At 39.9% G+C, this 17,643-nt stretch overlaps 1 protein-coding gene across 1 annotated transcript in view; it reads right to left on the reverse strand.

Moving 5' to 3' along the window:
* Positions 1–17,643, reverse strand: part of SMS (spermine synthase) — a 54,650-nt gene that overhangs the window by 16,643 nt on the left and 20,364 nt on the right. Inside the window, exons 3-8 of the mRNA XM_086608941.1 lie at positions 7,814–7,907; positions 7,021–7,085; positions 5,149–5,324; positions 2,601–2,755; positions 1,591–1,680; positions 429–543 (exon numbers count right to left, since the gene is read on the reverse strand). Of these exons, the coding sequence (XP_086465067.1) occupies positions 429–543; positions 1,591–1,680; positions 2,601–2,755; positions 5,149–5,324; positions 7,021–7,085; positions 7,814–7,907 (695 nt within the window). The remainder of the gene's footprint in view (positions 1–428; positions 544–1,590; positions 1,681–2,600; positions 2,756–5,148; positions 5,325–7,020; positions 7,086–7,813; positions 7,908–17,643) is intronic.

Here is a 17,643-nt window from a genome sequence, read left to right on the forward strand (position 1 = left end):
AAAAACTCCAAACTAACAAGGAAAAAAGTAAAAGACCCCACACAACCCATACACAATGGCAACGATGGTGAAAGTATCTTACTTTTCTTCACAGTAATTTTCTAGATCTTTCCAAGAAATTATAGAGCAGGGAAAAGTTTACTGGATGTGAACTCCTCAAATACTTTCTCAAGAATTACATGAGTTCATACTATTCTGGAGTAAGAGCACAGTTTAAAAGAGTCCTAGGCACTTATTAATTTTTTCTAACATTCAAGAAAAGTTCAAAGAGAATAGATGTGTTACTATCATTCTTTGCCTCTCAGATTTGCTACTGAAAAGGCAAGAATCAAAGTATTCTTGTTGCACACTGCCAACTACTATGCAGTCAAGGGGCAGAAATATGAAAAAATTCTCAGAAGCTTAGAAAAATGAATTAGAAGATTAACCTTCTTCTGGAGATGTGGAGATTGGAACAGCCGTCAGATCATTAATTACATAATCAAACATCCTTCCTTCTTTGGCATACCTCTTCAGTACGGGAATACAGTCTTCAATTAGAACCTACAAGAATTAAATACTGTAGCTAGTCCTTCAAAATACCTTAAAACTGACTGGGTAAGAGGAACAAATGCAGATTCACAGCAATTAAGAGGAGCAAAGTACAAAATTAAACACACATTTAAGTTTTTAATTTTTTACATCACATAAAACGTAGGAACAGTTGTAAGAATTATGGCAATGACAACACAGGCACTACAGGAGTGAATTTCCTAGCTGACACTGGTTCCTGGGTGATCACTGTTCTACCTACCAAATGGTAACAGTTATCAGTCCCCCAACATGAGTTGTTATTTGTATGAAGGGCCACTGACTCACGGAAAGTACCATGTGAATTCTCAGTTAGTTTTTTGTGTGCCTTCTTAGCTCACACATGTAAACTAGTATCTATGAGCGCCTTAAGGAGTTGTAATGAAAACAGAAAGAGAAGATTTCCAGTGAAGATGTCACGTTGCACCTGGGCTAGTCTGTAAACTGTCAGATGCAGCACAAAGACCTTAACTGTAGGGATGTAAGAATTTTTATTTTTTGTTCTTAATTTTTAATATACTAGTAATATGATGGTAAGATATTTTGCCTCAAATTAAAAATCATTTTAAGATGTGTATTACAAATTCTAATATTCTCAACAGTACAGGACACGTAACTTCAATACACATTTCTTCTATCTTTTCATGAATTTAAGGCATGATGTTTAACATTGCATCCTTACTGCCATTTCCTCCTTATTTGTAAGCTACAGTAATAAAACATTCACGTATTTCGCATTCCATAAAAGTTACACATAATTATTTTTAAGAGTTTAAAGATGGAGAGTTAAAATATTTTGATACTAATATATCCCGCATCCCTTCCAACACAAATCTCACTTTCAGCTATTAAAATTTAGAATTAAAATTTAGAAGTGTCATAAAAAAGGAAAAATCCTTCCCAAAATTAAAAAAAAATATCAGAAGACTTTTCCCCGAAAACATCACCACAGCAGTCCTCCAGGTTAGGTAAAACTATATTTGAAATATTAATTCTAATGAAAGAAAAACAACAAATTACCTGATAGCACTCTCCTTTCAGATTGTCTAAGACATCTCCACATGTTTTACGCATGTATTTTTTACACCCGTCGATCACCATTTGGTCAATGTTTGAAGCTGGTTAAGGCATTCTACATTCCAGAAATAATACAAGTAACAGTTTCTATTTCTTTAGAAAGAAATTCTCAAGAAGGTGACATTCACAAAGGAACAGTAAGATGGGCATCTTGGTATACATATTGCAATAGCCAACCTTATGTATTTGCCTCCAGGTTTAGGAAGTGCTTAATTTTGGTTTTAACTGGTATTTCTGGTACCATAGGTTACCGTTACTGTGAAAGTTTGAAATGTGAACAATAGACGGTGTATTCAAAAAAATCATAAAGCTAAACTAGGTTAAGACTTTAACTTACATTTTTAAAACAATTATTTTTCATTTTTAGCAAGGGGATCCCAAAGCCTAAGACGATCAACATTTTATACAGCTAACAGTGGTTTACATTACAAACTATTTGAACTACAGAATGTTGAAAACTTGATTTGCAATCAGTATTTTTAAGGCAAAGCAAGAGTTGGTCATTCTCCCACCACCACAATTTACCAAGTCCTGACATTCCTATTGATTACGCTTTTTTGCTTCTATGGATTTTTTTTTTATAGCTTTCTTTAGAAAAACAGAAGAATCCAAGAAGGCAGAACTTAGTCCAAACCACAGACTTGACAGGCTTGTCTTCTGTTACTAGAGAAGATACCAGTCTGGTGTCAGAAGCATTCCTTTCCAGTTCTGTGTAAATTGCTACTCAAAAGTTATAGTATGGATTGAAATCTTGAAAGTACGTGCTACATAACAATGCACAAGTATGTAGCCACTGGGTCTCTCTAAGCTGACAAAAAGAAATTTGATTTTAGACCCTATCTCCTCACGCAAATCAGAACCTGACAGTTAATTGTGCTCAATGCTAAGACATCCGCAGAAAACATAAGCTGAAAAACACTGAAACGAACCATCAGCCATTTGTCAAAGGATATCTCTACCATAGTAACCATCTTTGGCTTCAGTTTGACTATCTCGTATAGTATACCTCCATCACCACCTCCTAGGATTAGCACTTCCTTCCCAGTGTAGTCTTCCTTTCCGCTGCCCATTATGGCTTGAGTATATGCCAGGTCACTCTCTGCCAGATCTGAATGGAAGGAAGAGTGGAACAGAAATATTTTATCTTTAATTCTTCTCATTAACTGGTATTAATCCAAAGGTGATAAAATACAGACCAAAGTAAGAACACCTCCAGAAACAACCTAGCTCTCAGATATAGTATAGGTAACAGGAGGCTGGTGATTTACTAAAGCTAATAAGATCTTCCTCAGAATCCCACAGATAATTTCCCTAACTCTCAATGCAAACCCAGAAATGGCTACCTCAGCATTATGAAGTTTTGTGTGCCAAGAGTTTGCCTCTCTTGGCAAAGCTGTAGAGCAAGACAGTCAGTACTTCAGACTTGATGTCCACACTTCAGGGGGTTTTCACCTCAGACTAACGCTGCAAGAGACAAATCAAGAGATATGTCTGAACCTCAACTAAAAAGGGCAACCTAGATGCACTCCAGTGGATCCCTGCACAGAAGTTTAAGTATATCCATTAATACTTAACTACTGAAGGGCCCTGAAGCGTGCCTTCTGCTGACTTGTCAGCATTCGCTTCAAAGCGGGCAATAACATTCCCAAGCTCTAACAACAGATCTAAGTTACAAGGGCAAAGCCTTGCGCAGCAGCACATCACATCATGGCATATCCTATCATCCTGCCTGGCAATTGGCACTTAGCTTGGAAGTGCACAATAACAAAATGACACAAAGCAGTACTTTAAAGTCCCATGGAAGGTAAATAAGTAATGGCATGCTTCCCTTCATGAGGCACATTGTGATAACGTTCAAATAAAACATCATCTTCATATGAAACTGACGAAAATTTTTGGCCTGAAGTATAGAATGCCTATTTGGTGATTTCAAATACAATTCTAACTGAATTAGAAGATACCTTACTAGTGAACTCAGTAACAACGCTTCTCAGCTGCCATCTGCACAGAAGTCTCCCTGACAGTTGGAGAAAGCTACTTAAGTGGTTAGAAGGACTTCTAGTGATTTCAAAAAGCAATAGTCAAATTTCTTAGTTATTCTGTCATTAGACTGAAATCAGGTATTCTAGCACTAGACAGCAATGTTTGTCACTTACCTCAGTCAGTAGTTTTCAACATAAGCACTGGGAGATTTTTACAAAGCAATTTCCTTGATGCCTAGATTTTCTAGCAAACAGCATTCTTATCCAGCTTAAAGGAACAGAAGTCCACCTTCTCCCAAGTTCACTTTCAAAAATACAAGTATCAGCAGGCATAGAGTACCACATGTGAAGACCCTCCATAAAGGTTGGGTCACTCTTCTGATTAGAGTTCAACTAAGCATTCTGAAGAAGACAGTCAAACAACATTCACCAACAAAGCAGCTAAATGAGTTAAGATACATATGTCCTCTATCGCACCAAGCAAGCAATTCCCTTAGAGAATCAAGGAAGCAGCAGGATTATCCCTATATATACACACACCAGCTCTTACTTCTTCATATTTCTTTAGAATTCCACTGCGTTTTGACAACTGACAAAGTAGCTTGTTTTACTGTCAAAGAGAAGTCCTCAAAAGGTTGGACTTGCAACAAATCAGAAAAAGCTCACATGAAAGAAAGGAGTAGAGAGTAAGCTCTGCTAGAGAACACTGAGTTCTGTTGTCCTGTGTCACTTTCCACGTAAGACACAATGTCAAGGGAGGTGATTCTGCCCCTCTACTCTGCTCTTGTGAGACCCCACCTGGAGTACTGCATTCAGCTCTGGAGTCCCCAACACAAGGACATGCTGGAGCGAGTCCAGAGGAGGGCCACGAAGATGATCCGAGGACAGGAGCACCTCTGCTATGAAGACAGGCTGAGAGAGTTGGGGATATTCAGCCTGGAGAAGAGAAGGCTCCGGGGTGATCTTACTGCAGCTTTCCAGTACTTAAAGGGGGCCTACAGGTAAGCTGGAGAGGGACGTTTTACAAGAGTATGTAGTGATAGGGCAAGGGGCAATGGATTTAAACTGAAAGAGGGTAAATTTAGATTAGATATAAGAAAGATTTTTCACTCTGAGGGTAGTGAGGCACTGGAACAGGTTGCCCAGAGAAGCTGTAGATACCTCATTCCTGGAAGTGTTCAAGGCCAAGTTGGATGAGGCATTAAGCAACCTGGTGTAGTGGAGGGGTGTCCCTGCCCATGGCAGGGGGGTTGGAACTAGATGATCTTTGAGGTTCCTTCCAACCCTAACCATTGTATGACTTTAGAAATAGAAAAAAATCTTTTTTTGTACTCCAGATTTTACATTCGTCAGCCTGATTCAAATATATACAAGAACAGATATGTGTAGGCAGACATATGTAGGTTCCTGCATCAGAACCATGGCACTTAGTAATCTCTTAAAACTATGGCATAGGAAGATAGAAAACAACACTTTCTAAAATTTCACACAAAAGATCCTTAAATGAGAGGATACTTACTAACATCCCCACTGAGGATAAGAATATTCCCAAACTGTTTTGAATGCAGAATTTTAATATTCTGAAAAGGTGAATCTTCATCATAAACAACTTCATCTATGTCATACTCCACCAGGCGTCCATCAGCTGTGGGCCAGTATCTGTCAATGACACCTCCTCTTAAAATGGCTGGCAATCTAGAAAGAAATAAGAAAAAAGTGATTATAAAACATTTGAGAACGTTTATTTAAAAAAAATCCTTGTAAACATCCTGTGGATTCACCATTATAAATAATATTTACAAGAGGGATGTAAGAAAACTTTCAAGATTTAACACTCAATGGATTTAAGAAACCTATCAGCCATAAGTTAAATATATATAATTTGCTAAGGCACAGATTAAATATAAACAGTTCTTCTTTATGTACAATTTCTACAACGTGCACATGAATCTCTCTCTACCCGAGAGGGGATTTACAGAACATACCAGCCTCTGCAGAAGAGCTGGCTCATGACTAGAAATGGATACAATACAAAAGCAGAATTTAGAAAAAAGCCATGACAAAACCTCTTCCCACCCTCAGCTCAGCTAACAATGGCATTTTTTTTTTGAGATTAGTGGATCTCACCCTTCCAAAGTTGTACTGAAAGACATTACATAAATAAACACAAGTGAACTATAATAGTGTTTCCAACAGAGCCAGGTCACCCCGCAGTGTAAAAGCGCAATCCTTGATATCAGTTGACAGTGCGCATTACTTTTTTAAAAGTGGTTCATGCATCTGCATAGATTGTTTTGGGTTTGCTGTTTAGGGTTTTTTTTTAATTTCATATAGAAGTATCTTGGTTCAAATCAGTATTTCATCCGTAAAGACAAACTATATTTCAAATGGCAGTGAATGATCAAAATTATTGCATTCTATTTTAAGCAAAATGTGCAGGCACAGAGTTCAGATTTCCCACACGCACTTCAGGGGCTTAAGGTTGTTTTTCTTCCCCGAGGAGAGCAGAAGACCAGACATAAACAAGCTTCTTATAAATTCACTAGTGATCCCAATAAACATTTCAGAAGTATTTTCTGCCTGCAGTGAGCCACGAGATGGCAGCACACGATGAGAGCAAGAGCATCTGTTCACTATGTCCAGGCAACAAAGGCAGGAACAACTCTTCCAGCAGCATTTATTCTAGCGGAGCTGCACGTGCTAACACCAGAAGGATGCAAAACAAATATAAAAAAGAAAAAAAAAAATAGTTGAGGTATGTGACAAGATCTGCAAGAGAGCAGAAGCTGCAAGAGAGCTGCAGGAAACCTTGCTGGAGCAGGGCCTCCTCCACGGGCTTGAGCTTCATTTTAGCTCCAGCACTCATCCCGATCCCTGCCCAAGCCCATCCAAGTCTTTTAATGATTCTCAACACCCAACTCGGTCTTGGAGCTGCCTCAGTACTACAGCCCAGCCTGGCTGTCACAGGGCTGGAACTGACCCTAGTCACCATCACCAGCCCTGGTTATCTTGTTCACGAGCTGTGGGATGTGGCCCCAAGGATACTGTTCACACCCTGGCCTATCCCCCTGCCACCCTTGGCTGCCCAGCACTTCAAGAGCAGTCTGCTCTTTCTGCAATGGTTTCATGAAATGGTGGGAGAAAATGCAACCAGGAAGCAAATTAAAGAAATAGTCATTGCCCAAAATAACAATAGTGAAGATGAAGCTCAGCAAAATGACCAATCTCACAGTATCTTCAATTCTGCACTTAAACAATTTTAAAATACTGGAGAAAAAAACATAAATTCATATTTCAGTTTATTCATTGCAGTACAGCAAAGCATAATTTTCTTATTATTTTTAGCAACTATACAGACAAGCCACACACAGAAATAGAAGCATGAACTTACCGTTTCACCCTTTTTATATTACCATGAAACAGTTCTTTCATTCTTTCTTCTATTTTGTTTAGAAGCTGAAAAAAAACAGCAAACAAGAGAGGTGGAATTCATAGGTGATCACTTAATGTAAAGTACCTATTAAATTAGGCTACTTGGAAGGCAATAAAAAGGAGCACCTGCACTGAAAGGCTTATGAACAACTAGCTGGTCACCTTAGCCTCATTACTAGCAAGAATGTGCATATTGTAGCAGCTGTCATCACTGTGTTTAGCTGTCCTCCAGGATATCATAGCCAGACCTTTCACGCACAGCCAAAGAGGGAACATGAGAACTCTGACAAAGCACTGGCCTATTCCCCTGCAATATCCAATTTCTGGAGCCTTCATATTGGGGAAGATGAACTTAATTTCCTCCATAGGAAAGAAGTTTGAGTATAGAGGCTCCCCACCTAACACATTAAAGAAGGAAAAGTCATACAACTAATACATAGAGTTGTGGGTTGAGCATCTACCTCACTGCCCTGCATGCCTGAAGAGACCTGAGCCCTGATCAAGCTGCTGTGTCTTTACAACTTCTACAGCAAAGAACACAAGGCCCAGGACATGCAAGACGAGTGTGTGTGTGCGCACACACTCATTTGTACACAACTACAACAGGTGTTACCTCTCCTCAGCCGTAAGCAATGAGGTTTGAACTAAGTCTGATATTTAAAAATATTTTCCCAGATATACTTTGATAGAATTGAAAAAAAAAACTTCCCCATGCAGTTTGATAAGCCTAATAAGATAAGCATCACTCATACCTGATCAACTTCCTCTCTTCCTTTTGAATGATCATTGTAGCTTTGCAGATCCACCAACACTAATCCATGAGGGTGAATTCTCAAATTGGCAAAACTATAAAATAAAGAGAGACAGTAATGACAATTTTATTATTAAAAAAATCAGAGCAAGTGAGGAAAGAGTCTGAAATGAGTTATATTAAATTCAGAATTCCAGACGTCTGTAACTGTTGGCAGTGCCAGCTCTGTCCTGGAGTATTCAGGGATGAAAGTTCATTAGTACAACACAGAAATCTCAGGTAAAGCTGTATGCAGTTCTCTGAATGCCCCTCTCTGCTTGTCTGCTCTTATCACCCAACTCAGCATGAAAGGCAAAATACAAACCAACTCTTGTTGAAACAAAAAGTTCAGCAGACCTTCCATTTCCCCACCACTCCCACCTTTTTTGTTCCTTCCAGAGCTCCTTTCCTAAACTGGCAGCTTCAGTATGGATACCACCCCTCCAGTGGTGGTGGTAACTCTGGCCAGCAAACACCCTTAGCTGCAGTCAGAGAGAAAATCCTGAACGTTCTGTGTTATCTGAAGACTGTCAGTTTTGGTAACTGTAAAATGATCAAATGATGAAACTGGCGGAAATGATTCAAGAATAAAAGCGCTCTTGCTGGCTTTGGACAGCAGCCATCTGTAGCAGTGACGTGTTCATAGTTGACAGCAAAACCAGAGCGTCACTCACTTCTCTTCAGAAGATAAGCCTGCAAAGCCTGGGGCTTTCCTCAAGACTTTACGCACAGATCTTGCCTTCAGGAGGAAAGACGTTTCGATGCAACACGCACACGCCCACCATGTTTACCCCCTCCCAAGCACCACACCATCTTTTAGTGACCCTCTCTGCACCTCCGCCATCGCCCACCAGGTGTCCCCCCGACAAGGACTTTTGATCGGGGACCACAAAACACCCGCGCTCCCGACAGTCGTTCAACCAAACCACCGAAGAGCCTTAGACTTATTCCCCCCCGCCCCAGAGAATTACTTCTGCATAAAACAAAACACATTATTTACCCTGATGAAAGGATGAGCAGAAAATAGTCAAGGAGTAAGCAAAGATGCTTTTTTCTTGTTGTTTTTAACTACCAGCTAGAGCGCTACTACTTAAGAGACCAGGTTTATGAACAAATTAGAAGAATAAATTTTTTCACTATTCGAGACATTTCTAAGGCAGCTTTCTGTTTCTCTCACACAATCTACATAAGAGAGTGTTTAGGGAGATGCAGCAAACCCGTTCTGCTGCACTCCTGCCAAAACCGAAGCAAAGCAAAGGAAGCTATTCTGAGCTTTGGCAGGGGAACACTTTACCTGCACATTTTGGGATGCTGCACCCCACTCACTGGTGACAGACACAGTTCCATGCTTTTGATAAGTGAGCCACTTCATACTTTGCATAGTGACCCCACATCATCTTACAGCTGAAGCTGATGTTCCCATCAGTACCACTATGACACAAGTAGGACCATTAAACAATTAAAAAACGAAGAGCGCAGTACACACACACTCCCTCCCACACCAGTCTCTATGGGGCTTCAGAGTTTTTAACACTTCTCTCTGTGACCTGAAAAACCCTTGAACAAAAAGGACTCAAATTAGTTGCATGCTTCTCCTAGTCTCTTGGTATTCAGCATAGGGGGAATGGCTACTGCAAGGGAAAGCTCTAGAGAAAACCCCGCCAGGATTCTATGATTTTCATGTCAGCAAGGGTTTATGTTGTAACATGCCTAACATGAGAGGAAGACGTAAGTGTAGGAACAGACAGCTTTATTTCAAGACTCCAGGATAATCTTTCTTTTTAAAGGAGAGAAAGGCAAAAGAGCAGAGCTTGCTGGATAGAAGCACTGGTCACTCCAGTAGGTCTTGGACACAACCATTCGCAGTGAAAAAGGACATTTCTGGTGAAGTTAAGAGAGCTGCTCTAGGCCTTCAGAGCTGCAGCACTCAAACAGAAATAAGTATTTACAATTCATTAGACAGCACTGTTACTAAGTTCTATGAAATCTGGCACAGTGCCAGAAATATTTGCACTGTTAGAAAAACTTTTTATCAGTTTGTTCCCAGGGGTTGCTATTTACACAAACGAGCAACGGATTGATTGTCCCATGACTTGAACTGTCTTTTAAATTCCTTTCCTACAAGAATCACATAGCTGCCCTAAGTTTTGACAGCTGACATTGTCTTCACTTCCCCTGTGACTGCATGAAATAATTCCTCAGTACGTGATATTACTGCCTTTGCTTTTGAGGTCTTTTTTTGGGTGAGAGGCAAGTAGAGGCAGAGAGGGAGGGTTGCTCTGAAAAACACAACACAACTTTGGACTTACCATAAACGATATGACAGCATTACAATTCAGAGACAGTAACACTCCAGAACCATCACTCATTTTGTCAAATTGTTACCCCTACCAGAATAGCAGGGTCCTGACACCTGCAAGGGGGAGAGAGACAAAAGGCAGGCACCAGGCTGAAGCAGCATCACGGGGCAAAATTCAAGTTCTGAGTGTCTGGCTGATAACCTCAGACAGTTAATTTATGGTAAACAACCTTGAACCTTCAAATTTCTCTAAGAAGCTGATACAGATCCATATTGGTTAAAAGTCACTTGGTTGGAAATTAACACTCAAAACAAGCTAAAATGGCTGTAAAGATTTAAAGGCACAGCAAACAGTTCAAGTGTACCTTCAGAAAAGTGACCAGATTAGTAGCATTAAGGCAACAGCAGCAGGCCAAGGCTGAATCCACAAAAGACTTACCAGCTTCAATCAGCAGACAGCAAAGGCTATGCTGGCTTTTGCTACTTCACACTTGTCTGCTTGGCAGAAGGCACGTGAATGCAGGTTTTCAGCAGCAGCAGCTCTTAAATATTTGGGAGAGGGTTTTTAAGAACCATGATAACAGTTTGTTTCCTACCCATGAAAATACAGCAGAGATTACTTTACAATCTGAACGAGGGGAAAATAAACACCATGGAAAAAATGAAGTTTTCTGAAAAAGTCTCCTCTCCTGGATCTTGTCTTACTGAAAAATTTAATTCCTGTTTTCATAACAAAACACCTGCCATACCTTTGGTGTGTGCTCGCATGTACTTTCATAACAGCAGTGAGAAAAAAGCTCAGTGAGGAGGGATCCTCTGCTTTCCATTAGGCAACAGTCTGCTGCATGAAATGCAGCCCCCACTATAACAAGGCCCCACTTGTTGCTGCACCTGCATACCTGCCACATCTTCCAGGGCAGTACTCCATCTTTTTGTGCTTGCATGCAAACAAGTCACAACTACAGAAACAACCCTATTGAGTGCTGCTTCTTGCCACCTGAACAACAGGGAACATCAGATGTTAAGAAATAAATCTCAATTGCACAAATCAAAAAGTAACTGTTTGAAACTGAGAAAGGTTTTGGATGAGCATCCTCTTTAAAGAGCTCAGAAGCGGAGAAGCCAAAATATGAATCCTACCTTAGTTACCTGTACTGAGGAGTGAGAAATACTGCAATCCTACATATCTAAGAAAGGATTTCCCCATCACCACGCCCAGGGAATAAAAATGGACAGACAGACAGGTACCTACAAATCCCTCTTCACTGTCAAAGCTTTTATCTGCTGACAGACTAACTTTGAGTCACCACAGACTAGTTCAAATAATTGAAAAATAGTTTACCAATAAAAGCATCACCTGTCAAATTACTCATAATGAGGGAGAAAATTAAAGCCTGCTTATACTAGGAGATCTCAAAAAAAATTGTCACAACATTGCTTCAGTAAAGCATACTCTCTTTTTTAAAAAATGCTCTTCATCTTAATTACAAAGTACTAAGGGGACTAAGGGAATTAAGCAACCACAGTTTTTCCCTATATCATTATTCCTGTTCTCTTTACAAAATAAGGAAGTTAAACCAATGAAAGCTACCACAGTTAGACAATGTTGCCAATTCCTAGCAACTGCTTCCAATTCTTCAGCCCATTTTTGCACTCTATGTAACTCCATGAATAAACTACAATATTTTAGCCTGAAACAAAGAGCTGAAGAACGTTCATGCTTTAAAACATGCTGACTAGCATATAGAGCAGTTAGCAAAAGAGTAACGCAGGAAAGAAAAAAATAAAAACACTCATCCCTCCCTTCATAGTGTTAACATATCATCTCAGTGACATACAAACCAAATTGAACTAGGTAAATCTTGCAGTATTGCAAACAGTGAAGTCAAATGCCAGTAGGATTACACTTCTCTAAACAAGAAGTCAGACACAGAACAGAACCTAAAAATAGATGTGTGCGTAAGGTAGGTCAAACCTTTTCTAAAAGACAAGTCTTCTACTTTAGAAACAGTGGCTCTAAGTTTCAGGGTTTATGGGTTTTTAAAGAACTTTCAGGAGGAACATGACAAGAGGAAACATGGATGCATGAAGGACAAGAAAAACCCTGGTAACTGTACTTAGCACGTAACAAGAGTACATGCTCACAAGCAGTGATGCTAATAAAATACACTATTAGTCGCAAGATACTCAACAATTTCCAAATATTAGCTTTAATTATTTTCTCCTTACCCTAGAGTTATTTAATAACTTTTTACAAATCTGTTACAGGCCTTATGACTCTGTACAAAGAACCATATACATTAAATGAGATTCAGAAAAGTCAGGAATGTAAAGTCTTTAACCATCCAGTCTAAGCTAGAGAAAGTGACACTTCAGTAAAGCATGCTGCTTAAGGTGACCCTCAAAACATTCTGGAAGCCATGTGAAAACATAAAGCTCAGAAAAACAAGACTGCTGGGGCCCCAAAACTCAAGAGACAGAGCTCCTCTCCTGCATGGGCTCCCGTTCCCCAACCAGCGTTTAGGCAGGGGGTTGGCAAAGCACAGAGAAGTTCATCCATCCCCACCGTTACAGACAGGGACTCGAGTGGCCCAAGTGAGCCATGTCCAACCCAGCTCTAGAGCCTTGTGTTGACAACCCCATTAGGAAACATTTCCAGCTGAACTTCCCTCAATTAGGTCCTTTGTCAGAACAAATCACAAAGTAAACCGACCAGGCAGAGTTGCCACACGTGACTTTTTCTTGCTTAACTTCAGACAAAGGAGAAGGGGGATCTGTTGCTTTGCTAATGGCAACAGGAAGGCACGGCTCAATCCCCACATCAGCTCCAATTCGTTTCACAAGTGCAGCCCTGCACGGGGCTGTTCACATTGGATCTGCCACATCTTCGTCAGAGACACAGTTTTGTCAACAGCAGCGCCCATGGTTCAACCACCACCTGCAGGGCTGATCTCCAAAGGCTCAGATCACAGTATTTTGCTAAACAGTGTGTACAATCTCATCTCAAACTTTTTTTCCCCAGGGATTAATACCTAGCTTGTTACAGCAGCTGCACACCTCTGTCTTGCCATGGCTCAGCCTTCTCTGGATGGGTAAAAACGTGTGTGTTTGTGCACACCACAAATCCCCTACTCACATACAGCACCGACTCATTCATCTTTCGTCCCAGGGAACATCTGTGCCCAGCAACACCCAGCTGTCCTCACAGGAAACTACTCCTGACATGCCTACCCTCATCACAATTATTTTGGGTTTTTTTTTTCTGCTTTTTACTACAAGCTACTTCATTTCCAGAAGTATACTGTTTTGCAGGGAAAGAAGAGGAAAAGTCTGCATGCCCTGGTTGATTTCTTCCTCATTTTGTCAGATACTTTTTTTAGCATAAAAATCTTAGATTTTTAGGGGTCTCCGAATGCAGACATAAAATTGCAAGTATAAAATAAAGTCTATTTAGTTAGTACTAAGTCCTCTGTATGTTCATCAGTTCATTCTTACTACTCATGCAATGTTTGTTTCTGTTTTGTGGGGTTTTTAACTATCCAGTTGATTGAGTTTTAAGTGTTCACAGTCTAATTTGTTTTGGTTAACTGAAACTTCAACTGACATTAACAAATATGCTGTTTATGGCTGCCTTAGAAAAAAAACACTATATGTAATTTCTGTAATTGATCTGAAAACTCAAGAAAACAAAACGGCTGAGGTCCCAAAAGTCACAGCAAGTTCTCCTGCACATTACTACTGTTCCCCAATTCAGTGTTTTTTTCCCCCCCCACTAGGGCTCACAAAGCACAGAAGAGTATTTTAACTCACACCACTAAGACAGTAAGTTGACCAGGTAAAGTAATTTTGAGGGGAAATAAATCCAGTATGCACTGAACTTCAGAGACAGCAATGAATATACCAAGAGAAATCAATAACCATTCTTTAGTAATTTACATTTAACACTGCCCCAGAGAAAAAAAAAGTCACTCGCAAAGTGAGCAATCTCCTCTTAATATTCAGCTCTTCCATGCACTCTTGTTCATTCTTCAATTTTGAGGCTGCATCAAACACTGCAATTTTTTACTATGTTTAGGACACTCTCCTGGATAGCTTTTCTTAGAAGCTCAACTAGTTCCAGAACTGTATTATACCAGAACTTTGAGAATTTATTTCATAAAAGTTAAGAGTCTTCATTAGTGAACACTTGTACACAATTTAACATCACACTGACAAGATTAATTTGATATTAAAACCAAGCTCAACTAGAACTTTTTGACAGTTAACTACATTTCTGTTGCAGAGCCCATTCATGGTTGGATTACTTGTGGTGGCTGTGAAGCTTGGTACACATGAAAGAACAATGAAAGGCACAGTTGTGGCACCTTCATATTTACAAGGAGAAAGGGAGACTTCTACATTTGACTGCTCAAAAGCATGTCAAATGGAGGGTGACAGAGGAAGTCAAACAGCCTATGCAAATCAGGAAACACAAAAATGGTGCCACAGTAGTAGAAAAACCATTCATGTCTTATATGGATGCCTCAGTATTTACAGCATCTTTAAGTCCACATTTTTTCCTGAAACTCAGTATTCTCTATCATATTTCTCATTGTGAGTTGAAAAGATGAACAGCACTAGTCTAAGATGTCTAGCATAGGATACTATTAAACAGATGAGAATCAATGCTTGACTGAACTGGCTTTACTCAGCCAGGAGGGTTCCAGGAGCTAGCTCCCTGAAAACAGGCAGGCCACGTCCATGCTTACACCACTTAGTCCTAAGCTCTCCCTGTGGCCCACATGGTATTCCTGTGGCCTCAAGACAGTGAGGGTTCTCCCTCATCCCATCAACTACCATATCAAAGCATCTGAAGTGATACAAGGGCTCTGCTGCAGTCACCAGGGAAGTATTTTACCTCATCAAGCTGACTGTATGCATTGCATCCCCTCCAGTGTGGCATCAGGGTGTTATGTGAGAAAAGTAAGGCTACTTCATACAACTGCATGACAGCCTCATCAACACCACTTTTTGCGAGAGGACTCTGGAACAAACCAACTCAAGACCCTACCAGCTGACAAACTGTTGGTGTAGCCCTAAAGAAGAAATCCAGGAAGCAAGTCAGCTATTTGCAGCAGCATGGATGTCCCAGTGATTGCCCTTGCTCCTCAGCTCTTTTACTTAGCACAGCGATCAGTGGTAAGAGGTATCTAGAATGAAGACCCAATGTAACAGACCCTCCCTTCTTTCCTTCTTTCCCTTCAGGAAGGCCACGAGGACCACCTCCCCATCTTCACCTTCCCATAACAGCAAGAATACTGTGCAAAAGCTGAACTGTATTTAGTAGCATAGTGAAAAGCTGGATGATTCAAAGTGTCACACTGCTGGAAAGCACAAGATCAACAACAGTAAAATACAATGGAAAGAACCCATTTAGAAATCAGTATGAATGCTCAGCAATTGCTAAAGCTCATCTATTACACCTGGCTTTCAAGAAACAGCATCCTGTTCTCCCAACCTCCCCTCACACCGCCACTTGAGGACAGGTCTGAAAATCATCCAAAAACTGACTGGAGGTAGATTTTACTTATAGTTCTCCAGTACATTGAATTCCCAAGCCTATACTCAGAGCAATCAGGATATCCCTGCAGAGGCTCTGCTTTACCATGGGAACTGGCAACTTGACCAACTTTCTTCTGTTACCATGAGTGCACTGTACACCAGTGCACAGGTTTGTCTTTCCCATTACTTCCTCCCCACCTCTCCTACACAGATATGTTAACTTTTACATCCTCTTCTGCCTGCTTCAAACACTCACTAGTATTACACTCTGGCACTCGAGGAAGACAGTGGAATTAGCAGCAATAAGTATTTTCAGTTGACAGCATAGTAAGAGAAATCAGGTTAGATACTTTGAAATTCAGAGTTTTATAAGGACCTTACTCAGAGATCCTTCTAGATGCCAGTTCAGAATAACTTTTCTCCTGGAAAGTTTATACAACAGAAGACTGTTTTCCGGAAAGTTCCTGGAACACGTCAAAAGACAGGTGATTTAACTCTGGAAACTGCTTATTTAGCAGAGGCTATCTTCTTAAGGGGAATGATCAGAGGAGATTGCAAAGGGGAAAGCCAGTTTGAGAATTCATATCTCATGTCACTTTCAGACTCAAAGAAATGCAGGAAAGCCAAATGAGGTCATTGTAATCAAAGAAAGTCAACTTTTATATCTTTAAGTCCTTTTTACTTTTAAATATTTCACTGTCTAATTGTTTAGAGTTTGTGTATCCTTGGTGCTACCTTTTTAGGGGAACTAAATGCAAGCTTAACCCAATACAGAGGACGGATAAGACCAGAGTAGTAGATTACTAACTCAGCTATCTTTTCACTGACCTCAGAAACAAAAGGTTAACCAGAACTGGAATCTTGATCATATTATTCAGGAAGAATATAAAAGCATAAGTAACTAAAGACAGAATAAGAAAAGCTGTGCAAAACAAAGAGATAAGTAACAGGGGTTTTTAGGCACATCAATTATAAAAAAAGCACAAGTAATTTTGATCAAAAAAAAGTCAGCATCACATTCGAAAAGCTGACTGAAATATGCTAAGAATTTCATGGAGTATGATTGTGAAAGATATAAACACAGAACTACATTCATGCTAGTTTGTTACCTTAAGTTAGGCCCCAAGTTTACCAGTGTAGCTGGTCTACACTACTTTTATATATAAAATACATAGATACAGAGCTGTACACACAGATATGTTCATGCACAGTAACCAAAGACACAAATTCCAGTAGGCAACACGCTTGCCTAGAGTCTAAGTTTGCTACTAGATATATTGGTTCTCTTTCTCTCTGCAGAGAGAAAACCAATATAACTTCAAAATCCTTAGGCAATTTTCATATATGTTAGGAGTGTGGCCAACTGAGCTGCTTAACAGGACACTCAGGAAGAGAGGAAAGCCAACAAATCAAAGCCTATTTAGCTTAACTCAATCCTGAAGAAGAGCAAAGTAGAGATTTCAAAGAGAACAAAAGCAACAACTGCCACAACAGACATCAAGAACGAACAACTGAATAACTGGAAACAAATGAAGTACAATGAAATTACAGTAGTTACAAATAAATAGGCCAGACAAACACATACAGTAATTAAACCTGGCATTGTAAAGCAGCTTCAGAAAACAAAGTGAGTGTGGTTTTGCTTACCAGTTTATCCCAACAGATTCTGCTTATGTGTTATTAATGACACCAACCACTTTTTGTCATGCTGTTAGTTACTTCAGTAGCTGCTTGAGAATTTGAAGCATATAAAAGTGTTTAAAAGCACATACATCAAGACAGACATAGAAAGTTTTCATTATTCACATGATACAGTTAGACTTGAACACATTTAGACACATTCAATTGTCAGAAGACCTGCAAATACATTTAACTGACTCAAGATGTCCTGCATCCGGAAGGACTGGCCCTGAAACCAAGACACCTTACAATGTTACTGCATCAATACAGCC

The sequence above is a fragment of the Tauraco erythrolophus genome, chromosome 1 (assembly GCF_009769465.1).
Source record: "Tauraco erythrolophus isolate bTauEry1 chromosome 1, bTauEry1.pri, whole genome shotgun sequence".
NCBI classification, from domain to species: domain Eukaryota; kingdom Metazoa; phylum Chordata; class Aves; order Musophagiformes; family Musophagidae; genus Tauraco; species Tauraco erythrolophus.